We start from the raw sequence: 27,473 nt of genomic DNA on the forward strand, positions 1-27,473 counted from the left end.
TAAAGTTGCATCTGCCACTGCTGTGTGTCTTGTCAACAACCAAACAAAGTATTGGAAATTTCACCAGCTTTCAGTTCCTCTTTGGTCTTGTGTACCTTATGACCGTGATTAGATAAAGCTAAGTGTTCTTAGAAAGAGGAAGTTCTAAAAAAACAAACAGAAAAAGGACTCTGTCATCATCACTACACTTTCCCTGTCTCCCCTCCATGATCTGATTTCTCTCTTTCTTCCAGGCCGGCTGGGCACGCACCTGGATCTGGAAAGCCAACCAGTGGGTGATGATCCACATGTTCCACTGTCGCATGGTGCTCACCTACTACATGTGGTGGATAACTTTCACCCATTGGGGGGAGCTCAGCACCCACGTGGCCCTCCCCCAACGCCTGCTCTTCTTCACTGGCCTAGCTCTGCTCACGGTCATCATCAACCCCATCTGGACGCACAAGAAGACCATGCAGCTGCTCAACCCTGTGGACTGGAACTTTGACAACAAGTCGGTTCCCCTCAACGGCACCACGGACGACCAGCCAAGGGTTCGTGTCAAACCTCATGCCAGTTGAGAGGCCCGAGGAGGTGATTCCTCAAATGACTGATACTGTGATTTTTAATACTAATAATGGATGTGTTAAGTGACTTTTACTTTTGGTGTGATGATGATAATAAGATAAAGATTTTTTAAGATTAAGACTCTTAAGTCCCTAGTCAGATACCACATGGTAAAAAAGGTTACTGCACTGCCTTTCAGCTGGGTTTACTTTCAGGCGGTTGTCATTCAGATTTGTTTTTGATCATCTTAATATATATGGAATATTTATTTCCATTTGGTTAGCTCTTCATAGGTACATGTGGTTGTGTGGTGTGGAATGGCTTGGCAACAACCGCTTGTTTGAGTCACTTTCAGGACACTGTTGTGAAATATCCACCACAATAATCATGTCATTGGTTATTCATTGACAGCAGCAACAAATATGAGAGAGAAGATCTTGCAATAGCAATTCCAAAACACAAATTTACTAATTGTAATCTTGTGATTTTTCTTATAAGGAAAAATCTGTCAGAGTTAATATTTTTTAACAATTTTTTATTGAACTGGAAGTAATAACACAAATAAAAAAACAATAGAAATGTAATCTATTGAAGCTACTATACAGTTATAGTATTCAGAAATGTAAACCCTGTCTAAATGGAGGAGGTTTTGTACTGTATTTCCCTGTCAGTCCACAGATATTGGTGTGAATGGTGAAGTCCAGAGACAGGAGAGGCTATGCACCAAAGGTTCTTTTTCAATGGACAGTTATTTAGCGCTGATTGGGCAGCGTAGGCAAGAAAACTGAGTTATAGTTTAAGAATGAACTTCTAAAAGTTGGTCATTGGAGCAGGGAACTGGGTAATTGGATCAGTCAGATCATGAGTCACATTGGTGTTTTCTTCTCTGAGCAGAGAGAGAACTGTTTATCGTGGTCATAAAATACAAAGTAGTTAACTGAATTTTCTTTTCTGGTGGACGAAAGCTCAGGACTTTACTCTACAAAGCCTCTATTGTCAAAAATGGAGATGTAATGTGACTAAAGCAAAACAGTATTGATACAGATTAACCAGGCATATTTTTTTTTTATCATACTTATTTCTGATATTGTGGTTGGAGGTAAATTAATTTAGGGATGTTTTAATAAGATAGATGCTTTTTCTATCAGTATTATTGGTGTTTTGTTTTTACAGACAATGGCTTCATTGTCCCTCAAGTCTGGACCTTGAGTTGGTCTGTTGTCATGTCTCTGGCACAAGAACACTTTCAGTCACTTGTCGCTGCAAATGCTAAAACCTTTCAGATCCTCAGGATGTAACAGTTTGCTACAATAGCTCCTATCTAATTATGTTTGTTAGCTCTACATTTTTAGACATTTCTGTTTTGTTTTTATTTCATTTGCATTTCACAACTTCAGCTGAACTGAACTGAAACTGAACAGATGAATAACTCTGTTTATAATGTTTTAAAATATTTTCATCACTCCACTTATGAAGAAGATATCAAGGTAAAAAGAGTCTTTATCGTACATGTGATCATGTAGGCCTACTGCAAAAATTACTAACATCAAACAATGTCTTATTTTCATTTTGCATTAATTTGTGATAACGGCATTGAAACACTGTACTGTTGAATTATGGGATGGTTTTGAGGGTTTCCTCTGAGCTCAATGTTCAACATCCTGTTTTTGTTGGGGAATGCATCGATCTGAGTTATTTTGAGTTCCATATTAAAATGTTTCCTGGCGTTCATTGTTTTCTGTTTTAATGCTGTGCAGTAGAGTCTATGTGCCTGTAGGTGGCAGCATGGGGATAATTATCTCATTGGGATATTACCACCTAGTTTTTTCCCCTCGTCACACACCCTTGAGTTTGACGCATTTTTCACGGTAAGGGTTGTTGTGTCCAAAGCATCATCACAGGCTGTCATGTTACATTAAGGTCCTTGGTGTATTTCAAAATCAATTCCAATCACGTTAACTAACACCAAGTAATGAGATGAACGAATCGGTGTGATTCGCCTTTTATTCCAACCTATGTGAACAACATTCTCAGAGTCCGACAAAACTTGAATGCAACATCACCTCCGGACAGCTGTTTCGAGGAGAGCCACCTCACACATCACGTGGGGGCAGCTGGGAACTCCTCTGGCCTGTCCCGTATGGATCCCACCGAAGACGGTGAACGTTTGACTGACGTTCCCTACAGCCAATCAGAGTCTCCCGTTGTCCACACAAGGGCCAATCAGCGACGAGGGGGCGGGTGAAGAGTTTTCATGGATGGAGTCAGTTTGCAACGAAGAGTCTGAAGTGAAAAGAGGGACAAACAGTGGATGTGTTTTGATGTTTTCTTGAAGTAGTGTCGAAGTCAGAAATGCGCAACGTTTAACACTTTTATGTTCTTACAGCAGAAGGACGAGTTAATACTTACGGGGAAAAGTCATAAAATGGTGAGTTGAGGACATTTTTCACGTTTCTGTCAAAGTTTTAAACAGCCGTAACTTAACTATCCTGCCATATATTTTCCACAGGTGGGTTTTTTACCTTAATTATTCGATAAGCCCATGAAAAGAAATGTGTCTTTTGTGTATCACTGTTACTTTTCTTGTATTTTGTTCTTGAAAACACTGCACCGGGGGATGGCTATAACGTGGCGCCTTAGCTACACTGCCAAGTTGCCAACTCTCCACTACCTGCTATAACAAATACAAAAACAAGCATTTTTTGTCCACTCACTTATGTTAATTAACGCGTCCTAATCGCGAAAATTAACCGATGAAGAGCTTGAAATGTGTCAGCTAAACTTTCCCTCATTGTTTAACATATGAACTGAACAGGACACTAACCTATCTGGTTTTGACTCTGTCAGTAATGTTTTTAGATGAATCACTGTGGAGCACAACCTCAAACTTTTCTTCTCTGTCTGTCCCTCCTCAAGGATGCAGTTGCAGGTGCAAGATAGCCTTTTACCCTTTATAACATTGACTTTACAATCATGTTTTCCATCTTCATCATAACATGAACTGTATTCATACATCTTCTTATACATAGAAAGAAGGAGAAATGTTGTAAATAACCTAGGCTATATGAAGTCATTAATAAGTGTGGTGGTCTCCCTGGGCTGGAGCAGTCAAGCTGCCCAGCTACAAATTCAAGTAGTCATGCATAGCATTCCTCAGTGAAAAGGCTGCACAGCTTCAGTCAACTGGAAGATCAGTCTAAACAGGTAGTAAAACCATAATTTAATTAAACAGTTTCCCGCAGTAAGTGCCTCTTACTGCGCAAAACTCAACTTTGTGTTTCCGGGAATCTTTAAAGCTCAGCAAAGCCCCCAAAAGAAGGTTTTAAATAGAAAGACTGCTTTGATCTTTATTTGTATTGTCTGGTGTCCTGCATGTCCAGTTCATTCAACGAGTACATGGACGAGTTAGAACCCTCAGGGGGTCACACACACATGCATGTACACAAAAGTCTCCACTGGTAATTTGTTTAGCAAATAACCAGGGTGGCCTGGCTGCAAATACAGATCCTCAACACCCCAAGCCTCTGTAATAACACCCAGGGAAGGCTGTTAAAGGAGCACAAATCATTTTTTCCTCGCTGAAATTCTCTGCAGGTTTCTTCTGCAAGCACTCAGGTGAGGCATGTAGACACACAGAACTCTTTGTGTGACACTTTCTCCTCATCTAACCACAACTGCTATGACTGGGAAAGTGGTAGAGACCTCTGGGGATAAAATGTTGGTGGTTTGAGGAAGGGAATGCACAGTCTGTTAACACTAATTTGCCATTTCTTTTTTTATGCCTTGGGTGACAATATGTCAGCATAAGGCCTCAGAATGAAAATGCAGTGTAGCCTCCAACTGCAGTATCTTACTCTGGTGTTGTAATAGTCAACACAGATGTAGTTAAGTGGAGAAATGCCAGGGATTGGTAATTGCTTAAGTAATTGTGACCAGTCAGTGACTCTTCTGGCAAGTAGCGGCTCATATAAATGCCTTCTGTTTACCATGACGAAGCTCGGGGTGCCAGAGTACATGGTGGTAAGGCAGAGGAACATACCATTCATTTTTAGAAAGGCAGTAATGGATTCAGTGTCCACCCACGACCCCCTCCAATGATCCACTGAGATAAGCCATGAATTAGCAACACAGTTCAGCAACAGCTGGGAAAGAGAGCCGCCGCTCTAATCTGCAGGTGGATGTGAGAAATTGCCCACATACCACACACTTGTTTAGCAGCTGGGAACATGCATACATGTTGACATGGGTGCACTGATTACATTGTATACAGTAAGAACTAGGCACCATAGATTCCTTTATTGTGTTAGCACCACGCTCTATGAGTTGAGCAATGTTCTCAGCAGCCAAGAAAAGTTGGAGGTCATTGGCAGTCTTGGCGCCAGACAGTGTCTCCTCACTTTGAAGTCAGTTCACTGACCGGTACACTGATGATTAAATTGCAGTTTCATGTGCTCATTTATTGTAATCTGAAGGAGTTGCTCTATTCATATTAAAATGCCTCCAGAGCTTCATTCCAGCCAGTCAACAAAAGCTCTTTGGAGCAGCTGCTTATCCACTGCTCACTGCTCACTATATAGTAGGGCTGGACGATTATGGCAAAAATCATAATCACGATTATTTTGGTCAATATTGAAATCACGATTATTTACACGATTATGGGGGGAGGAAGGGGTACAGGATTTATAGCTTGACCATGCTACATTATTACCTTAAATAAACAGTGCCAATGTGTGTTTAAGGTTTTTAAGTTTATAATTTTAAATATTTATTCAAAATGTATTAATTTTTTTTTTTTTTTTTAAAGTTTTATGATCCAGCAGCAGAAACTATACAGGATGTTTAGCTTAACTTTTCTACATTTTCACCTTGAATAAACAGATTTGGAGTAATTGTCATGGTTTAACTTAATTAAGAGGGGAGAGTGGAGGCTCTCTGCTTCCGTGTGCGTCGCTTATTGCGTCTCTGGGATGAAATCCAACCTGGGAAGATCAGAGCCTCCGCCCCGCTGCGCTGTCCCAGCTCTCGTCACAAACGCACCCCATAACTTTTTTTTTTTTTTTTGACGCGCCCCATAAGTGATCTCTTGTTTATGACAGATTAAACTACACAAATACACGTCGTAACATCGTATAACGTTATCCGCCGCTCTACAGATTGCTTTGTAAACATATGCACATGTAGCCTACGGGCCGGGGGAAGAGGAGGAGGAGGAGGAGGAGGAGGAGGAGGAGGGTTGTTGTGCGGCCGCTTTGAGGAGACGAGCGAGTGTTTTAAATTATTATTTCCCGTTCATTCGTCCTGAGCGGTGGCCGCTGCTCTCTCTTCACTGGCGCTGATTTTTAAACGCCGCCGTCAACACACGAGTGGACTCGTCCCCAGCATTAACTGAGAGAGGAGTGCAGTGCAGGCGCGGGGGCGGAAGCGCGCATGTGTGTTTTTCAGAATAAAACACCAATAGACAAAAAAATAATCGTTTCTCTTCGATTACAGTGTTTTTATGATCGTGAGAAGCCAAAATCGTAATCACGATCAAAATTCGATTAATCGTCCAGCCCTACTATATAGTGCTCTTCTGGTGACATGTTGGGCTCTCAAAGCTTTGGTGTGGCTCACTGGGTGGAGACCAGTGACAGCCAAGACTTGTGGCTGCCTCTGTTTTCAAATGGACACCACAATTGAAATATTATGCAGCCTTGAACTTTCATTTTGTCCAGTGATTACCAAGCTGGGAAGGCCACATCAGTATTATGTCTCAAATTGAAAACAAACCCAGCCTTCTAGTTAAAGTCAATGTGAAAACTTAACATTGTGATTGTAACTTAAAAAATGTCATTATGTTGTTGTTATTGTAGGATGTATTCCTAGGTGTATAGTGTAGTAATTTAACACTGTTTGTTCACACTATACTGTAATGTGATGGGTCACACAGTGTAGTAATGTGCAATTGTGGTGACTAAACATTGACCACCACATTTTGTTTAGAAATGCGGCTTCAGTGCTTGTACCTGGCTTGCAATTCGCTCACGTATTTAATTGCTTGCACTTTTCGCATCAGATAAATACGCTGCAGACGATGTGCAGCCTGCTTAATGAAATGTATTGTTCTGTAATCCACACCATTTAGGCCTGTAATTATAGCTGGTAGCTGATGGGACTCATCTTCTGCTTGGGTTATTGAGTGTGTCGAGGGACTGGATGGAGGCGTAAACTCTCTGCCATGCATGAGAAAGCTTTCGCTGCTACAGGAACAAAAGGAGATGTAATTATAAGGAGGGTTGTTTGTGATTTATTAGGATATTTGTGTCTGTGAATATGCTTCTCATTTATCCTAAGTTAACTGATTGCAACAGCAGGTCCAACTTGCCAAGACTGAGGATTCTCACTTTAGAAAGTCAGCTATCTTGTGTGTGTCTGTGAGCCTCCCCACCCCTTTTGAGGTCAGAGTGAGTGGTGTGGTTCGTTGTCAAGACTAGTTGGCCCAGATGTTGCATTACTGCAAAGGTTGATCCAGCATGAACACTAGAGGCTTTGGATTGAGATTTAGGATACATGCTGTCACCATGCTCTTCATAATACAAGGAATCAAGAACAGTAAAGCCAAAGATAGGGATTTGATCCATCCACATATCTTTATTTAGCCAGTGGTGTACAAGAATGTGATTGTACAAGCAACATATCAATATGTAATGGACACAAACTACAAAGTAATAGGTATAAGTTATTTGTAGCAATAGGGACCAGAATGCAGCACTTTCTTTTTTCCTTTTTAGTATGCTGCAGGCCTCTGTCCTGTCCTCCCCTGAACCTCCCGACAAATATATCACAGTACTTTGCTAAGCCTGTCCGTCCACTCTTTGTAGGCCTGGGATCTGTTGTTTTCGGTGGAGGCCTGATTACTGTAAGCCTGGTAGAAGGAGAAGATTAGGGCACACTGTTCAATAAAACAGCCAGCCAAAGAACTGCAAAGCCAAAGACAGACACTCACAGAGGACTGCACGTCTGTCTGTCTGTCTCTCAGCTCCCTCTCCTCCAGGCTTTTCTTTATGACTCTCAGTCTGTGTGTGGAATGCCACTTGTCATTAAGTGGGCTACAGAGAGCTGACGGGGGACTCAAAACTCCTCACCAAACCAGAGTGTGTGATGCAGAATAGCACAGCTCGTTTTGTACTGATTTCTGGTTGCTATTAGTAATGATTAATTGTTTAGTTTTTTCTTGTTGGAACCTGTAGGGAAATCTGTGATGTCATTTTGGACAAATGGATAAATATGTTCCCTATTATCATGCTGTCTTTGTAAGCCCCACCATTCATTGATTTTCTTTATTCAGATGTAATTTGTGTCACTGTGTATTTGAAGAAATTGGTGTTGCAGTATGGAGCTATTATTGTTGCAATATTATTTGCAAATGCGTATCTCAATCTGTGTGTGCGTATTCAGATCTGTGTGTGTGTAATATGATCTGTGTGTGCGTATTCAGATCTGTGTGTGTGTATTCAGACCTGTGTGTGTGTAAAAAAAATCTGTGTCCGTATTCAGATTTGCAAGTGAAGACAAATCTGCAAGTGCATGCAAAGATCTGTGAATGTGAACACAGATCTGTAAGTGTACATAGATCTGTAAATGTGTAAACCGATCTGTAAATGCGTACATAGATTTGTAAATGTCTGTCATCACTTACAACTCAGGCAGGAGCTCTCAATTGGCTGTGTTTTTACACGTGAATTTTGCAACACTTCTGCCGCGGCAGATCTGTGATCTGCAAATGTGTAGAAATGAGATTTGTCTGTGACCTCAGTGTTCCTTTGCCCTGAGCTCAGGCTCACAGGCTCACGCTGCCTGGCTGCAGTAGCAGTACCGCGGTCCGTGTACTAAGTATAATTCAATTACGTCGTTCACTTTGTACCATGAGAAATGTCGTTTTTACTGGGGTAAATGGTAATCGTTTAGGAGGCGATTTGTTGTGAATTAAGTATTTAATTCGTTTCGGAGTTTTTCTTCTTCTTTCTTTTAAATTGTCCGTTGCTGTCAAAACGCGGAGCTTTTACTTTGAAGGCTGGTTCCGGCTCTCGACTTCCTTTTTCAATTTTCATTGTACAAGTTGGAGAAAGGAACAAGCGGGCACTTCGGTGCGCTGAATTGCGTTGTACGTCTCACGTCAATCAAACAGGAAATACCGGTAAAAACGACATTTCTCATGGTACAGAGTGAACAACGTAATTGAATTATACTTCGTACACGGACCGCGGTAGCTACTGCTACTGCAGCCAGGCAGCGTGAGCCTGTGAGCCTGAGCTCAGGGCAAAGGAACACTGAGGTCACAGACAAATCTCATTTCTACACATTTGCAGATCACAGATCTGCCGCGGCAGAAGTGTTGCAAAATTCACGTGTAAAAACACAGCCAATTGAGAGCTCCTGCCTGAGTTGTAAGTGATGACAGACATTAACAGATCTAAGTACGCATTTACAGATCGGTTTACACATTTACAGATCTATGTACACTTAGGCTACAGATCTGTGTTCACATTCACAGATCTTTGCATGCACTTGCAGATTTGTCTTCACTTGCAAATCTGAATACAGACACAGATTTTTTTTACACACACACAGGTCTGAATACACACACACAGATCTGAATACGCACACACAGATCTGAATACACACACACAGATCATATTACGCACACACAGATCTGAATACGCACACACAGATCTGAATACGCACACACAGATTGAGATACGCATTTGCAAATAATATTGCAACAATAATAGCTCCATATTGCAGGAGCATACATATTCTCTCAGACCATCTGTGTTTTTAAACGGTTTAAATGACACTAAAAAATAACTTTATCGACATTTAAAGGGACTACAGGGAGTTTCGGAAAGCGAAGTGTTTTCACACTACATTTCCCATGAGCCTCTGCGCACACGGTGAAATAATTTGCCAAGAATGTTTTCATTAATCAAGAACGAAAGTCGGAGGTTTGAAGATGATCAGCCCATAAACGATGCCAACTAGCGATCTGGCGGCGTTATTCCCATCATGACCCGTCGGGCGGCGTCTGGGAAACCGAAACTAGGAAATGCTGGGCGAGTCGACCGCTAAATAATGATATCAAAATAACTAAAGACAAAACGATATATTTATTGAAAATGGACCCATTAACAAGTGTGGGTAATGTAGATTCATCCACATGAATATGAGACTCTTTTTTAACCAAAAGCAAGGGTTTCAGGGTCTCTTTAAAGTGTCATTCTGCAGCCGTAGAATTTCCGCCAATGAGACTGCCCCCTATGACTGAGCATAGGTGGTAACTCTCCACACTGTAGATTATGTTGACAATTTGTAAGTAACATCCATTTTGTCAGCATGATTTTGTCTGCATCACACCAGCAGGCCAGATGACTGTTTTCCTGTCTGCAGAACACAGCTCAGCCTTTCCAACGTGTAATGACATGCTCAGCTGAGTCTGTCATCAACTATACGGCTGATTTTACATCTCTGCCGTCTTCCGCTCTGTTCTCAATCATTGCTCTCAGATCGGTCTGCGATGTAGCACCTTTTTATTAAACACAAAGCAGGTTTGCAGAGTGATTTTTTTCCCTCTCTGTGAGGGTCCACAGACCGCATGTACTCACTTGCTTGTGTTGCAAATTGTGTCACTACAGTCAACAGGTTGCTGACAGATGCTTGAGGTTCTAGGGTTTTGTTGAGATGGTCATCTCCATAAAGTGAGCCAGGTGCTCGTGTGGTGCACTGCACACCACAGTTGAAGTCACAGCTCACCATAGGCCGTGCAGGATGTAATTTGTGGAAAGGTGCATTTGGTTTTCTCCAGTGAAGCAGGTAAAAAAGATGAATCAGACTAATTATAGGACAGAGAAGAACTGGAGGAATTTGCAGACTGGTTTCAAAGCAGAAGTGAGGCTGTCTTTCCTTCTTGACTGATGTGTGTCAGGTCAACCAAACACCAAGCCAGCTCCTGTAGAAAATAATAAATGTCATCATGTTGGCTTGATGCACTCTTTTAACAAACACCGCTTCATCCTTTATTTTGTGCCTCAGCTTCAAGAGGAGCACACCTGAATATTTGACACCTTCACCCCTCCCTTCCTTCCTTTTTCCTGCTGCCCTAGACCTTGAACATTGCTTTTGAAGGGATAGATGAGTCACTATTCAAAGCTCCTGTCAGGACAGGGCTGTTATTTCTTACCTCAACATGTACCAGTCAGTTTACAACCATGTTTCACACTTGTACATAACTTTTCTCAGGCCATGCGATCTCTTAACCTAAAGACGGTTCATCATCAGTCATACTGTTTAACACTCTTGGCCTGTCTCCTCCCCATTGTGTTGACTGTTCCTCCTCAGGCTATGCATACTCTACCTGCCCCTGTTAGTGCTAGCATTATCTGTCAGCCGCACTGTATTCAGCAGACACTGGCCCTGTGTGTTCACATCCACTGTTCTGGCTTTGTGCCCTGTGAATAGGGTGGAGGACAAAGAAGCAGAGGATTTCACATTATTTGTAGACAAAACAAGCTTTGAGATTGAGAATGAGTTATCCTTTTGGATCTTGTTTGCTGCAATACCATGGTGTGCATTCGTCTTAGTCAGAACTTGGAAAACTTATGTTGTGGTTTGCATTCAACCATAGATTGCATGTGTAAAATATGGGGCATACATAGTACCACTACAATGGCTGCTTTATGCTGCAGCATGATGTCATGACTCTGACATGTGTTTTCATGGATACTAACAAGCTGAAGGAGTCTAGCAGTAGTGCATTTTTTTTTTTTTTTTTAGAGTAGGCCTTTGACAGAAACTGTCACCTCTGGATATGAATTGTACATCATCAAACAAAGGCTGTGCTGCTGAGGAATGCAGTGTCTCTCATGCCCATGCAGGTCCAAAGGTCTCTCCTGCCTCAGCATGCTAATGACATTTCCCAGGGCCTAAATATACGGTTGCTGACTATTAAGGCAAAATGTCACATTGACCTCTGCACATTTAATTTCTATACTGTGAGTTTATTACAAGCACGGTTAAAAGCCGAATCTATTTGTAAAATGTTGCTACCAGTGGTAACCTTACCTGAAAATAATCCTTGGGTTTTAGTTTACACACTGAGAGATTTTTCACAGCCTGTGGCATAATGTAACCTTTTCAACAATAAAGCAAGGGAATTCATTTTTTTCCCTTGTGCTTGAACAAAAACAACTCAAAGTTGTGTTTCTTCAGTTGTGTTTATTGTGCAGAAATTTCTAATAAAACTACTTGTGGGAAACCAATGGATTAAGATGTCTAATAAAAAAAAAACAAGTGATAAAGGATGAGCTGAGTGAACTGATTGAGTGATGTACTTCATGTCTCCTTAAGCTAGAATCAAAACCTGAACATGAAACTGCTCTGAATAACTTTGTCTTAGCCAGAGAACCCCCTCTGCTGCCCCTGCTTTCATAATGGTTACTCCACAGGGTAAAGCCTATCCATTATAATGGTGGCCAAGCTCCTTTATACCCATGACATGACTCACGCCCACAATTTGCAAATGAGAATGGTGTGTACACTTAAACACGTGGTCATGTCAACAGGCTATAAGAGCTTCTTTTGTTTTCATTCATTTGTCTGAATTAGCTGTGGTTCAGATTCTGCTGTTGACACAAAAGGTACCAGACTGTGCCCACAACACCGCCGTGCTCCTCCGCTGACAAAACTGCTGCTGTGATTAAGTAGCATGGAATTACAACAAGTGTGGTTGGGATTCTAGAGACTGGGTGGCTTACATAGGCCGACCGAGAAATGCCTAACTCATGATGTATGGAAACACTCTTCAGAGCATAATTGATCTGGAAATACTGTGTGTATCAACCTCGCCTATTTAGTCATTTATGACGTTTGTCTCTTTCCTGCAGGAATGTGTGTCAGCCTAGTCGGTCCCCTGCATGCAGTGGTGTGAAGAGCTTGTGCAGGCGAGGAGCAGCAAGCATGGACGTGGAAGACTTTCCTCCCCCACCTCCTGAAAGTAAAGTCAACAAAGATCTGTCACCCACACTTGCAATGTACTTTGCCTTTATCTTCACAGGGTAACTCGAGATAAGGGTGGGGAAGGGGTCTACATGTGGGCCGGTTAGCTCAGTTGGTTAGAGCGTGGTGCTAATAACGCCAAGGTCGCGGGTTCGATCCCCGTACGGGCCACAGCTTTTGTATAGAGATCTCCGGAGCTGATTGTCATGTAAATTCCACACACTCACTACCACCATAACTAATTGTAATCACAAAGCAGAACAACAGGTGGACATAAAGGCAACAAAACAAAAAAGCATGAAGAACTGTTCCTGCTCATAGTCAGTTTTATTAATTATAATAATCTCTTCATAATCAGTTATTTGTTCAAAAATGCCATTATGAAGTTTTGATTACTAAATTTTTTTAGTGGATTTTCTTTGTCACGTGATTTCAAGATGAATATTGATTCAATCTGAAGATGTGATGTTTCACTTGAAATGGTGTTGCACATTTGCACCATTTTCTAAACATATCCATTACAGAAGAAAACATCTGACAGATTTATTGATAATTACATTAATCAGTCATAGCAGTGCCTTTTGGAAACTTGACACAGTTTAAAGTTGAGTTTCACAACATCTACTAAGGTCATTCTGTTATTGTGAAACGTGTTTGGTGTTTTGTTTTAATGGAGACCTTTATAGTGTTAGCCCGGCGGTGTCATCCCCGAGCCACTGTAGGTCACATCACTTCCTGGACGGGCTGCTGAAACCGGACAGTACGAGTAAACAACACAGATTCCTCTCCTGCACTCCTCCGGAGTATGTGGGCAGACGAGCAAAGGGAGTAAGGAGGGTAAAATGTGCTGCGCTGCTGTGAACACCAGACAATGTGCCTCAGTATTAGGCTGAATACTGCTGCAGCAGCACACACACATCCACACACACACACAAAAAACGCACTCGCACAGCCTCCGGGGATAGACACGGGCCAGAGAAATGCTTCGTCTCCAGCTGGCCAGTCACTTGCTTTGTTGCCAGGGCGATGCTGGAGCCCATCGTAACCCAGTGACTCATTTGAGCAGACCATTATGAAGCAGCGTGGAGATAAGCCCACCGAACAGAATCCATATTGTAGTTATGAATTGACAATGGGAACCTCAGCTAGACCAAAGTTGTGTGTCAGTGTGCGCGTCCATACACTTGTATGTATATTCATCCGTGAGCTTGTGGTTTCTCACAAGAATAGAAATACTTTTTTTATTCACAGTTCAGGGCTGGGGTATGGTTGTAGTAGTTTAGAAAGACAAGATGCTCGTGTTGACATGACGAGTGGTTCTGCATGTTTGTGTGTGCGCACACATGTGCTGTCGTTACACTGTAAGGTCGCTATCCAAAACCTGTCTCTGTAATTAAGCCGCTGGCATGCATACCCACACAGCCAACTGTCAATGGCCTCATGTACACAGAGTTGCAGATGTACTATTGAATGGCTAGTTGTGATTAACCATCTGGTCAGATCCAATCAAATCAAGTCCTGCTCTGTTCTGACACAGTCAAACGTTTCACATTGACACCACAGAGGGGATCTGAGGGCATATGCAGTATTGTCATATGGCATAAATCCCACTGTGCCTGGAGTACCACAGGCTGTGATCCAGCTAGCTGTGCCTTATCTCCGTGGCCCACACCATTCATTATTGCACAGTTGGAAAAAGACTGATAGCATCTCCGTTCCTACATTTTGCTCGCTGGTTTCTTTCACCTTTAGTCATGGACACAGATGGACGTGGGGTCACAATGTTGACCTGGAACATTAGTCACAGGCCGTTTCCTCACGCACTGACTACAGGGTTGAGCAGCTACCTGTCAAAGCCTGAGGGGATTGCACTGGTGATTTAAAGCTGAGTACGCTGCTGTGTGGAACTTCAAAGTTACTGGGGTTTTGCTACAGGGAGTTAAGATTTACATGGTCACTATCAGTGGACCGCTCAGGCCTCGAGGCAGAGCACAGCATGTTGCAACGGTGACTATGGCTCATTTAACGGTAATTGTGTGTAAAGAATAAACTTATCAGCTAAACTATAAATGACCATATACACACCCTGTTTTAACTGGGTTGGAAATTTAAGTGATAGGGAAATATGTCCAAAGGAAAAGGTGCAGTGTCGGTTTGTGGGAAAATCTCCTACAGGGTTTTACACAAGTGTTTATTGAGGCAGTCAGAGGGCAAAGGGAAAAATAATGCCGAAACCCGGGATTGAACCAGGGACCTTTAGATCTTCAGTCTAACGCTCTCCCAACTGAGCTATTTCGGCTGGTGGGACCACAGAGGGATATCAGGTCGACCTATGGTCACTCTGAGCTCATCCAGCCTTGGAATTCTCTGTTTTGTTTGGGAACACGGTCAGGATATGAGAGTAGGACTTAAGACTGTAGGCTAATACAGTCAAGCTGTGACGACCGATGAAAGCGCTCTAAAGAATCCATGGTATGCCTGTGAGCAAAACTGTGACAAAGATAGAGTATCATTCCCAGTGGTTAAAGGAACCTCCCTACATGTTGGCACCTTCAAGGAAAAACAGCAGCACTCTGGAGAAGCTCTGGTAATACAAGTCTCTCCCACTCAGGCTCTGTGGTTTTGGCTCAGTTTATGTATGTGAATCTTGTTTAAACGATGAGCCAGTGTTTTCCACAGCACTGATTTAATTTTTCGGGGGGAAATATTTAAGTCCTTTTTTTCCCTGTCCCTGCACCACTGAATGAAAACAAATAAACAATCTTTACACATTCATCTGTTAGTGCCAGAACACAATTGAGATCCCCTGACCCAGGGTCACCCTATTCACCAGATCAGAGAAAAAATGCATAAACTCAGTCTGCACTACGCACTGAAGGGAGTAACAGCTCTCTTTCCTGCTGGCCTAATTGCAGTGTGGAAACTGGAAAGACATTTGTTGTTCCCTTCCTGTCTTCTGCCAAGTGAGCGCTCTGATGTGAACGTGACGCCTTTGAACATTAACTATATCTTGTAGCTCTGCCCTACTTGTTTTTTACTCTAGAAGTTTTTTTTTGCTATAAATCAGAGCAGCTGATGCAGTGTTTGAATCCTTCATGTAAAAATTTTTGTAAGAAAACATACTGCGTTTGTAGACCCCGCCTTTAATTACAAGTCTGCATGTGGCTCAGTCCTATAACTTTAACAGCCCAAGGACTTAAACTGCCACCCACGGCGTATCTGTAAAGGATCTCTGGTGTAGTCTTTGACAAAAATAATATGATTATTGCACTAAATCCCACCTAAATTTTACTTTTGCCAAAGCCCAAAAACATAATATGTGGTATGATTACCCATTCCAAAGTTATTATTCTGAGCTAGTTTCCATGTCCTCCTTTTTTTTTTTATAAAGACTTTATGTGACAATCAGGTTAGAGCTTCTTAGAAGTTGAGACATTAGTGCTTTGTGGACAGTTTCTTTAACTTTATATACTGCATATTAAGGGTTCAGATGTAATCTTCTCTCAAGGAAACACTTATCACCATTTGATGCAAAGCCAATGCTGCATTTAGGTACTGCTGTAAACCTGCTCTTTAACATATGTTTTTGAATTTTCTTTTTTTTAAACTTTCACATGTGAAATGGGACAGGTTCGTATGTTATGCTTAGAGAAGTTTTTCTCAAGGAAATTAAATAATACAGATTAATAGTAATAAAGATAATAAACAATAATTAAAAACAAACGGACAGAAAAAAAACTACATTTTTTAAAATATATTTCCAAACTAACTTTTATAATGTGCCTGTGTTTTGTGATTATTTTGGAAATTTCCTTGACTTGTTGTTTATGGGTAAAATAACTATATGGCAATAATAAATAATACATGGAGCACTGCCAAAAATTGGCCACTGCCATTTTTAAGTGATACACCATATTAGTGCTGTTACAGTATCAGGCAGGTATACAGCGACACCCATGGTACATATCATCATACTGCCAGACTCTTATCCAGCACTCAACTCCTCTTGTCTCTGTCCAGTGTTGGCAGACAGCGTCCCTTTGGCGGATGACGATGAGGGGGAAGCCTTCGACTTTGACGACAGCGGTGACGACGTCCCTGAAGCCGACCGCCCACCCCCCGAACTTCCAGCTCCTCCGCCCCCCAGCAGTGATGATCAGAGCCAGGGCACCCATCCGGACACCCACCTTCCCATCCTGGACCCCCCAGCGCCTATTCCCGTATCTGACACAACTCCATCATCAGTAAATGCAACAGCTGCCACAAACGGAGCTTTGACAGCAGGTGGAGCAACAGAAGAAGGAAAGGCGACATCTGCAGCTGAGGGAGTCGATGATTTAGAGACAGATTTACCTCCACCTCCTCCCCCTCCTCTCAATGATGAGGCAGAGACAGATCCTGGAAGAACAGGTTTGCAGTCCAAAAGTGTTGACGTTTCATTGTTGGCTCTAGGGAAGTGGGGGTTTGAGCCCATTTTGCCTTTCCCTGGGGCAGAGACTCCCCCACACTGTAGCTGCATTTATTGGTCAACTTCAGATAATTGCTTGAATACCTGTGGTGTTTTCTGGCAGCGTTCAGAGCTTCTCCACATTCTTCTGTCATGTTTTGTGTACATTATCTGGCCCTGATCCAGCCCCTTCAGCTCAGGCTGGAGTGAGGCCGTGAAGTGGGGCAGTCTGTCTCTCTCAGGACACCTTGTATCTCTGGCAGCATGGTGTCGGAGGCTGTCTGGCTTTTATCACACAAAGTTGTGACAGCGGCAGCAGGCAGGGCTCAGGCTCAGCTTGTTTTCAACCACTCACTCATTCTTTAGTACTGCAAAGAAACTTGGCACTCATTTTTCAACTTGGCGTTAATGATTCCAACCCATGTGCATATGTCCTTGCATTTCTTCTGCCATGGGACCTCCATTTAGTACATCTAAAACACAATTCAAGCTTCTGAAATTCATGACCATTACATGTATAATCCTAGTCTTTACCCAGATTTTAACCTCAACTAAAACTTCTTAAAAAAGGAGGCTCATTGACAATGAGTTTGGAAAAGCATCATCACTGTAAAACTCACATTAGTTCTGCCTAGAGTTATCCCTTGTGCAGATCTGTTTGTGGCACATGATACAAGTTGTGGTGCAGCATACAAGCTCTGACCACTCAGCAAATGCAGCTCACTATAATCTTTGACAACGGGTAAAAGTTAGAGTTTCATTCATTTGACACTTGATTGATGAAATCACATTAATAGAACATTTAGGCCACTGGTTGAAGATAAATGTGCATACTAGCAGCTAAAAATAAACCTAATTCAAGCAAGTCCAGGCAGATCAAAGAATTGCTTCCAGTTGTGTTGGCATACAGTTTGCACCTGGCACAGAGACACACTCTATTTAAGTGCATAAAAAGGCAGGAATAAATACAGTATGCTCATAATAATGATACTAAAGTAGCAGGTTAAAACCCTTTCCCACTGTAATCAATTTGTTTTTGTGTTGATTTGTTGTTGTGACCCTTATCCTTGTGTTCAAAAAGTGACCAGATCTGTGTCTTTTGTTGTTTAAAATATATTTATAATCAAGTAAATTACTTCATGACTTAGCTTAACCCACATGGCATTGTTACATTGTTGTGATTAACTTTGTGTTTAACTGTATAAACACCTGTCTAACTGTAACTGTAACCCTAAATGAACTGTATGTGATTTCTCTGACCAGGCAGTGAAGGCCAGGCTCCATCTACTGACGACCCTCACACTCCCCAGGCCGTCCCCAGGACCTCCTCCCAGAACAAAGTGAACCCCTACTCTGTGATTGACATCACTCCTTTCCAGCTGCAGCAGATCGAGCAGCAGCACGGGCCCTCCTCTCCAGCCTCCTCGCCGACGGAGCCCAAGGAACGAGAGGCAGACAGCCACAGCAGCAGCTCTGTTGGAATCACTTCAGGATACTCGGTCCCAGTGCCCTGCGGCTATGCGACCCCTTCTGGTGTCCCACTCATCACACCGACTTACACCACACCTGTCATCATTCGACACCTCTCTGTGGATGAGGATGGTAAAGTAGAGTGGGCAGCAGGGGGAGAATACTTTTGGATTCATAAAATAGTGATGATAATAATGTATTTATAGCTAGGTCACCATAAAATCTGTGGATATCTGGGTTACTGTGATGGTATTCTCCATCTCTCGCTTCCCTCAGTTCCTGTGATTCCTTCACTTTCAACTCTCTAGTACTGACATGAAACGCCCTGAAAATACTTACTGTTCTATGCACATCAAACGTCTGTCTACTGTGCTCTGTTTATGTCTATCCTGTCCTTTCAGCAACAATGTCCCTATACACAAACCTAGAGATACAAGGCAGTGAGAATATGTGAGCCACTTCACCGCTGCGTCCTTCTCTTGTTTTTCCTAAAGCCTTGCCACAAGGAAGTAGGGACTAAATTTAGCCCTCCCCAAAGATCTGTGTTGGCTGTAAGGATTTTCCGGTTTCCCTAAAATCTTGCAGTAGCTGCGTCCAAGCCTGTGGCCTGGCGCGCTGAGGAGTCTGATTACATTGTAATTATCTCACCAAGGTCACAGTGGCAGAGTTCAGAACCATGTAGTTTTTGTGTGATAATGCACAAAATCATTTAAAACGGGTTCAGTGTTTTGGTTTTTATCCCAGTGTCCTTTTTGTTCATGATATGCTGAGTCAGCACTATGTTGCTATGTATGCCACTTGTCCCCTGAGGAGATTTATTAGAAAAACGGGTTTGTCTTGTTATCAAATCTTAAACTAGGTGCATGTGCCAAGTGCATTTGATGAAAACAAGTTAAGTTAAGTAACAATCAGCATGACTAAATCATAGGTAGCACAGGAAACGTGTTATCACCAGTGACATCTGGTGGTGTCACTGAGCAGAAGAGTGCCTAAATGCTGGAATGGGGGGGGACTTGTGGAGTTTCTTGAGATATAGTGTGCTGATCATGGTACATTTATTTTGCAAAAATATGGAGAAAAAAAATATTATAGAGACCAAAAATATGTAGTGTTTGGTTTTTTGTGTGTAATGTTTTCTCTTTTTCCTCCGTCAGTTACTGTGGTTGGGACAAGTAACACGTCTGCTGACAGGTGTGTGACAGCCAGAGCATGTCTATAGTATCTGCAGTACATAAACATTTACTCACCTGCTCCCCGCTCACAGAAACAGTTTTACCTTTTGATCCTTGTCAGAATATTACAAATGACTGTAATGCATGGATGAATGTCACTTAATTAAAACATTTGATTGTATCCTTATTTCTTAGTTTTTGGTATTATACTGACAATGACGATAGTCACAGTTAAGTTTTTGTTTTGTCCCCATGTTTTTCAAGTGTTTTCAGTGACGAGTATCCACCTATCAGAGAAGAGGATGCTTTGGCTAAATGGGCATCAGATCCTGCCAACACTGCATGGATGGAAAGTAAGGAACGATATCCATTATTAATGTCGAACTTGTATGGATGCATTTATAATTCCCATGGAGAGAATACTGGCGTTGTCTCAGTTGTGTGGCTTTGCGTCCGCACACACACTCTGCTATTATCTGGGTTTTCTTTTGACACAGTTGAATTCCAAGACACTTCCTTCCCTGTTCTTTTGAGGAAGCAGACCCTTGTGTGTGCCCGTCTTTTAGATCCCTTTTACATTACATCCTGTTTGCTGTGTGAACAGTCCAGCTCTGTGATCTAAGGAATCATGCATTAACTCATTTGCTTTATGGTTTAGATCCAGATGAGGTGATTTACGATGATGTACCCAGAGAGAACTCTGACTCCAATACAGGTCTGTGAAATATCTTTTTCATTTTTTCATTTTACAAATTCAGTATTTCAGTCTCTGCCTGTGGCACTAAGCTTTTCTTTCACTTCCAGTTTCCTTGCTTTTCTTTTTTTTGTCAAAACTGGAATTATTAATTTAGGCTGTTGAATGAAAAAATGTTATTAAAAATTAACATTCCAGTGATGTTGAGTGTTCTGGTTCATAATTCACATCAATAGCCATTCAATTAATATTACCCTCTTTGAAGCTCATGATTTCAGTGGTTTAATTTTAGCTGTTAACAAACATGAACAAGTTATGTTCTAGTGGAATTTTAATAAATACCATGTAAAATCAGAACATTTCTACTCAAAACAAATTGAGCATTATCAGCTTTACAAACTGTATTTTATGTTCTTGGTCTCTTTTCTTTGTGGTATATTGTGACCATGTTTATCTGCATATACAGTCCATGATGTGAGTTTAAGTTTATGCTGCTAATATTTGATAGACTAACCATACAAAGTGTTCTCTTGGCTCTCTCTTTGAATATGAGGTCTAGTTTTTCTTTAACATATCTTCTCTGTCCTGTTTTTTTTCTTGCAGATCCAGATGAAATGATCTATGATGACGTGGAGCTGGGCGAGGAGGGGGGCTGCAGCAGCTCCCTGGACAATGGCTGGAGCTCTAGCGAGTTTGAAAGCTATGACGAGGCCAGTGACGGGGAGGGTCGCCCTGAGAATGGCCTGCCCCACGCCTTCATGAGAGGGAAGCCGCCCCAGAGGAAGACCCATGTGTGTAACCCTCCCATTTCTCTGCCTGGATAACAGCCAAAAACTAGATCCTGTGTCAATACACTGTACATCTGTGGGTGGGCGGACGACAGCAGTGAAAAAAAAACAGAGATTCATTTTATTTGTAACTGTGGAATGTAGTCAAGGGGATTACTTGTCTCCTCTGTCCTCCGCATATCCACTTTGCTATTGGCTGTGACACGAGAGGTCATTTATTTTTTCATATGAAGAAGTAATTTAAATTTTTGAGTTTACAAATCTCTTTTTGTGCTTGTTCTTAACTTGTGGATAAATTGTTTAAAGATCAGTGACGAATAATTCATGTTTGTTTGATGTGGAATCAACAGTCTATTTGCTTCTGCAGATCTGAGAGAGATCGTTCTGGCTTATAGTCAGCTGGCTGCACTCTGTAATGTTTTGGTTTGTGGTTTTGTGAATTCCACTTCACTTTGTTTTTAGTAGCTACCACAGTCAGAAATTAATTAACTCCTTCAGGCAGGAAAGATCTTTTGAAATCTCATCAAATGCCAATTACAGTAGATACACTGAGAAAACTGTCCCCAGTAATTGGAAAGATAGTTTTATAGCCAGTTTGTACATTTTATGTGTTGAGTCGATTAATATGTATTTACACATGAATGCAACTATTGTCATATTTGTCAAAATGAAAGAGGAACAAAATCCAATAAAGACAACTGCAGTAATATAAAAAAAGAAGAGCCAGTGTTGTGACTGGAGGCAGTGGTCAGAAAGTCATGTTTCGGTAGTGCTCCAAAAAGATAAATCATCACATTATGGGCTGGCATTGCCCTCTGAAAATGTCAGTTCATTTTTAATGTGACATGAGATATTTAGAGGAGGACAGTCAGCAGCCTGGCATCAGACATATCAAAATGTAAGTCCTAGCTCATTCCAAAACCATAACCAGTAACGCTTGCTTTGCTTTTGTTTAGCTCTCTCAAGATCTGACTCGCTTGAAAGAACACTATGAGAAAAAGATGAAAGATCTAATGGCAAATACAGTGGGAACGGTAGAGCTGCAGCAGCTAAAACAGAAACACGAGCAGAAGGTAAACTGCCTGAGGCTCACCTCACCTGCCTGTGCTAGGCAAAGTAGTCCCAACCCTCTACTCTCAGTCTAGCTAACCACTCTGGGTATCTGACACTTAACCCGGTACCTTTACTGCTCTGATGTGAATGACTTGTGGTGATGGTGGAACTGGTGATGGGTCTGCATATAATTCATTTGCCTCCCTGTCTGCTGTATTGATCCCTCTCATTATATGTTTATGCACTGGAGGTTGTAAAGCTTAGGGTATTTACAGTAAACTGAGACACCAGCAATTGACTTTTATTTTAAGTCATTCATTTTAAGGTGTTTTAAAAAGTAGACACTGAGAATATTTGTGGTTTTCACAATATCTCTCTCATCATGTGAATTAGTCATTGCATAAGTATGTAAACATATCACTTTTAGCTGCTGTCCCAGTTACTGTCATTCTCTGACCAGCTCTGCTCTCCTGTATTACATGATCTGTCGTTATCCTCATCCCTGCTCTAACACTGCCTCTGTCCTGCTTAGATCAACTCTGTAGCTATAGATGGGTTTAGACAAAGTAAACCTAACTTCAGTAAACTAAACTTCCCCTCGGACTGAAACTCTTGACTGTGAAAAAAAGACCTTGTGTTGTCTTTGTAATATAGATAATAATGTACTTTGTCTCCTCCAAGATGCAAAAGCTAGTGAAGGCAGCTAAGGAGGGGACCAAAGATGGACTTGAGAAAACAAAAGCGGCAGTGAAAAAGGGACGCTCATTCATCAAAACAAAGTCATTCTGTCAAGGTATGTCAGCGTTGAAAGATTTCTTTATAAACAGCAACCAATCCTTTAGTAAAACTGTATGCACCCTCTCTTGGTGCCTCTGTTTAGTGCTAATGTATTTTTCTGGAGGCTAATATGGTTTATTCAGGATCAGGACAGTGTTTTTCTGTCCCTTTAGCATGTTCGCTTAATTGCAGCCATTTTAGAGTTTTAGTTTCTTTTTCTCCTTCTCTTCCTAATCTTTTAGAGAGGAAGTCGGCCTGTTTTGATGATGAGGAGACTGAACTCTTCATTGAGGTGGACTGTTTCAATGTTGAGCCAGTGCTATGTCCGGCACCAGAGGGTCTTTCACAGCAACAGGTAGCTCATGCACTTTAACCTTTATTCCAGTTCATGTGAGTCTTTGCTGTGTGACTTTGATGCCAAAGAAAACTGCACTGTCAAATGCCAAATATCTCTCCTCTTCAGCTGGTGAGAAGATGCATATTGGGATCCATATTGGAGAGTGAGAAGAACTACCTTGATGCACTGAAGGGGATACTCGAGGTACGGAAGAACCACTGCAACCGAATGCCAGCTCCACTTCTGAAGGGTTTTGTTATTACAGTTCACTTTATCTGCTCTATCAGCAATACGAGAAGCCCCTGTCCCAGATTGAGCCGAGGCTGCTGAGCGACAGGAAACTGAAGATGACCTTCTATCGCGTGCGTGAGATCCTGCAGTGCCACTTCCTGTTCCAGATCGCCCTGGCGAGCCGTATGGCTGAATGGGACAGCCTGGAGATGATCGGGGACGTCTTTGTGGCATCGGTAAGATGGGGGTTGTAATTTTAAAGCCTTTTTAAAAAGAACTGCACAAATATATCACCAATGAATATCACCCATGAACTGTGGTACCCCTGAGTTCCCTGAGCCTTGCTGTTTTTAAATCAGTTTGACATTCATGGCTTTTATGATGATTTCATGCAGCACAACCATGGCTGGACTCCTCCCTGTCTGACCCTCTTACTTCATGTGAAGACAGTTGCTCTCATGCAGACAATAGAGAGCTGCACGCTTTTCTCTTAAAGTACTGAGTGCACTCCACCCTCATCCTTGTCTTTGGCAGCCGAGCCGGCCACTCATTGGCGAGGATCCTCAAAACAAACAAAGACCTCATGTCCCACAGTCCTGTGTCTCATTTCACTTCCTTGTTTTTGTATAAAAACTGACCCCTGGCATGACAAGAGAGGAGCAGTGAGACCCATCTGAGACCCATTTGAAGTCTGTTCACTGCCCTCTTTCACCTCACAGTTGTCATCCCATCATAAAACAGCACTCACACAGTAAGAGCTTATGTTGGGAGTGGAATATTCCCCATGACTTTGTGCAGCCTCATACACAAAACAATGAAGTAATAGTGACAATCTAATTAATTTTAAACTATTTAATCAATATTTCAAGTTTTTTCTTCCTTCACTGCAAATCCAGAGATGCTCTTTGTGCCTGTGTTGGTTCCCTCTGTCTGACCATAGAAACAGTAAAAACAAGCAGCAAACTTTAAAGTCACAGGTAACCAGTGGAGCAAAACAGCAAGGATTGGTATGAAGTAGTAGCTTTTTTTTTCAAAGCCAGGCAGCAGCTGTGTTTTGTGTCAGCTGTTGTCTATGGATGTTTTGCCTGCTAATGCCAGAATAGAGGGCAGTAGTCCAGCTTCGTGGGAATAAAAGGGATACTTTATTGAGACAATATTATATTATTGCCACTAGTTGCAAAAAATTGCAAATAAAAAAAAGATTCAAGTTATTTGAAGGTTATATTCAGATAATATTGTAACACATACAAGGTTTTTCTGCTGTGATGCCACAATCTTCAGTATAACATAATCCCTGTATCTGTGTTTCTCAACAGTTCTCAAAGTCTATGGTGCTGGACGCCTACAGTGAGTATGTGAACAACTTCAGCAATGCAATGGCTGTGGTGAGGAAGACGTGTGCATCCAAACCTGGCTTCTTGGACTTCCTCAAGGTTTGACACAAATGCAATGTTTCTGAAAACAGTGTCACAGTAGAATTTTCTTGCAAATTGGTTAATTTGTTAATTTGTTTTTACAGGAAAAAAACATTCAGTTTGCCTCTTTCATTATTGTGCTTCTTGCAGTAAAGATAGGCTTACAAATATTTATTTTAACCATTCACTGAGGGAAATTGTTGTTGTTTTTTCTGGCTGTTGTTAGTAAAGACAGCTAGTCACATTAAATACATGACAGCCAAAATTATGTAATAAATATGTATTACAAAAACACTGAAGAAAGAATCCAAAGAGCACATGCTTTTTAACTGTCTACCATCCTTTCTAGTCCTCCTTTTTAAACCCACCTTCTCATCTGCAGCATCGTCAGGAGACCAACACTGACAGGATGACTCTGTATGGCCTGATGATGAAACCTATCCAGAGGTTCCCTCAGTTCATTCTGCTCCTTCAGGTACAACAACCTTTGATTTTAATCTCCTCATAGTTTGTAGAATCATACAGTGTAGTATCTACGTTCACCACCAGAGGGAGCACTAACCACACAAGTCTTTTTTGTTGTTGTTTTTCAAGGTACTTGCCTCAAGGGTAGACAAGAGAAATGCTCTGAGGGGAAATGGTTGCCTTAGATCTATTTTAACTCTCCTTTCATTTACCCTGGCACGTTTACTTTTCTTGTGTCTCTTATAGAAAAGATCACACATAATAGGACACTGCGTCTGTCAGTAGGATGTGTCATATAAAGGCATAGAAAAATGGAGAGAGCATGCCTCTGTGAGATAAATGCTATTAGACATGATTGTGTGGGTTTAAAAAGATATTCAGGTGCAGTTTCTTTTATTCCATTACTGACACTGATGAAAAGCTCTGGTATAATGCGTGTCCTCTCTGTGGCTACTCATCAGGACATGCTGAAGAACACACCAGTGGGTCATGCGGACCGCCTGCCACTGCAGATGGCCCTGACCGAACTGGAAACACTGGCAGAAAAGCTCAACGAGAAGAAGAGGGAAGCTGACCAGCGCTGTGAGATCCGTCACATAGCGAAGGCCATGAACGAACGCTACCTCAACAAGGTCTGCCTGTACCTCCTGTGTGCCCTGCTCGTAGTAATGATTGTACGACACCATCATTGTTCTTGATGCATGGGTTTTTATTGCATCCTGGTGAAGACCGTGGTCAGAGCTCATGATGCACTCATTGCTCAGTCACTGTGCAAAATTTTTGGCTGTTGCTTGATTCTTTTAGCATATGCTGTGGCATTTCCCTCCGTCCCAGTGTGGGCGGCCGTCAGGCACTTGGGCTTCACATATTCTACAAACTATTCTCCTGACTGAATACCATATTTTTAGCAAACGGCTCAGCACAACATGTGCACAGAACACCAGCTTTCCCCCAAGGTATAATTATTTGTCTATCTGCAGCCACCCTCTGTGTAACTGCCCGCCCTGGCATCTGTGTAGAAACATGTGTTTACAGGATACCCCACATAGGGCAGAGGAGTTTTGTTCTTCATAGCCTTTAATTGTTCAGAGTCACTGTTGATGGCCATGAATTATATGCTGTTATCCACAATGGGGGGTTTCACGGTAGAGAGTGACAGGAAACATGGGGGATAGAAGATCAAGATGAAACAGACTAAATCTTCTTGATGAGAGTTGAAAAAATAAAGATACAACAGTGATTACTTTAAGATTTTATCTGAGGCTGAAGCTCTTCGGGTTTGTTTTCTGGTATAAGTCAATAGTGATATATGAGGACAGTTGATCTCTGTTAGTGAGGAGAATAACTTTATAAAGGTCCAAACTCCCACTTCTCTTCAAATTGTATCACTCTATGACTCATCAACCTCCATCCCTCAGCTCCTGAGCAACGGCAGCCGCTACCTGATTCGCTCCGACGACATGGTAGAGACGGTCTACAACGACCGTGGTGAAATCATCAAAACCAAGGAGCGCCGCCTCTTCCTGCTCAACGACGTGCTCATGTGTGCCACACCCAACATCCGGTAAGAGTGACCACAAACCAGACCTGCTCTTCATCTCTCCTCTAAATTGCACCTTGTCCTGACTTTGGGTGCAACATTGTATTATCTCTCTGAGCCATTATGTCATTTTAGGAACTAATTGCTCCATGTTTATTTTAGCTGTGGTCATAGATCACTTTGTCTACTGTGCTGGAATATTTAATGCGTCTGGGCTTTCAGTAAAAAGATCTCCAAGTGAACTAAGCCAGAGGAAAATAGGAAGCATTGTAGGTAACTGTAGTCTTTGGGCTGACTTTAACTTAACCACACTGAGTCTCTGGGTTTGGACACACATGCACCCACTGTGGCTTGGTATTTAATGAAGAGTGATGGAGAGCCCCGTTCCCGAGCATGTCAGCTTCAGTCCTGTAATTGCAACATGCTGGTCTCCACATACTGCCTCTGGGAAATGTGCAATGACTTGTACAAAAATGTTGGTTTTCCAGATGAGTGACGTTTATCTCCT

The 27,473-nt window shown here is 41.9% G+C and overlaps 2 protein-coding genes across 5 annotated transcripts in view; both read left to right on the forward strand.

The window, feature by feature from the left end:
- cln8 (CLN8 transmembrane ER and ERGIC protein) overlaps positions 1–2,272 on the forward strand; it is a 191,750-nt gene extending 189,478 nt beyond the window's left edge. For all 3 annotated transcript variants that reach the window (XM_083999043.1, XM_083999041.1, XM_083999042.1), the window contains exon 3: positions 234–2,272. In XM_083999043.1, the coding sequence (XP_083855169.1) occupies positions 234–560 (327 nt within the window). In that variant the 3' untranslated portion in view covers positions 561–2,272. The remainder of the gene's footprint in view (positions 1–233) is intronic.
- Positions 2,273–2,802: 530 nt separating this feature from the next.
- arhgef10 (Rho guanine nucleotide exchange factor (GEF) 10) overlaps positions 2,803–27,473 on the forward strand; it is a 54,811-nt gene continuing 30,140 nt past the window's right edge. The window contains exons 1-17 of one of the 2 annotated variants that reach the window (XM_083997691.1): positions 2,803–2,974; positions 12,465–12,574; positions 16,597–16,986; positions 18,287–18,625; positions 19,648–19,684; positions 19,930–20,018; positions 20,324–20,380; positions 20,963–21,150; positions 22,104–22,220; positions 22,882–22,993; positions 23,220–23,332; positions 23,441–23,518; positions 23,602–23,781; positions 24,862–24,978; positions 25,343–25,435; positions 25,887–26,057; positions 26,844–26,989. In XM_083997691.1, coding sequence (XP_083853817.1) covers positions 12,538–12,574; positions 16,597–16,986; positions 18,287–18,625; positions 19,648–19,684; positions 19,930–20,018; positions 20,324–20,380; positions 20,963–21,150; positions 22,104–22,220; positions 22,882–22,993; positions 23,220–23,332; positions 23,441–23,518; positions 23,602–23,781; positions 24,862–24,978; positions 25,343–25,435; positions 25,887–26,057; positions 26,844–26,989 — 2,264 coding nt within the window. In that variant the 5' untranslated portion in view covers positions 2,803–2,974; positions 12,465–12,537. The remainder of the gene's footprint in view (positions 2,975–12,464; positions 12,575–16,596; positions 16,987–18,286; positions 18,626–19,647; positions 19,685–19,929; positions 20,019–20,323; positions 20,381–20,962; positions 21,151–22,103; positions 22,221–22,881; positions 22,994–23,219; positions 23,333–23,440; positions 23,519–23,601; positions 23,782–24,861; positions 24,979–25,342; positions 25,436–25,886; positions 26,058–26,843; positions 26,990–27,473) is intronic. The other variant, XM_083997692.1, reaches the window with a different exon arrangement.

Source organism: Trachurus trachurus (genome assembly GCF_905171665.1).
Source record: "Trachurus trachurus genome assembly, chromosome: 22".
Taxonomy (NCBI): domain Eukaryota; kingdom Metazoa; phylum Chordata; class Actinopteri; order Carangiformes; family Carangidae; genus Trachurus; species Trachurus trachurus.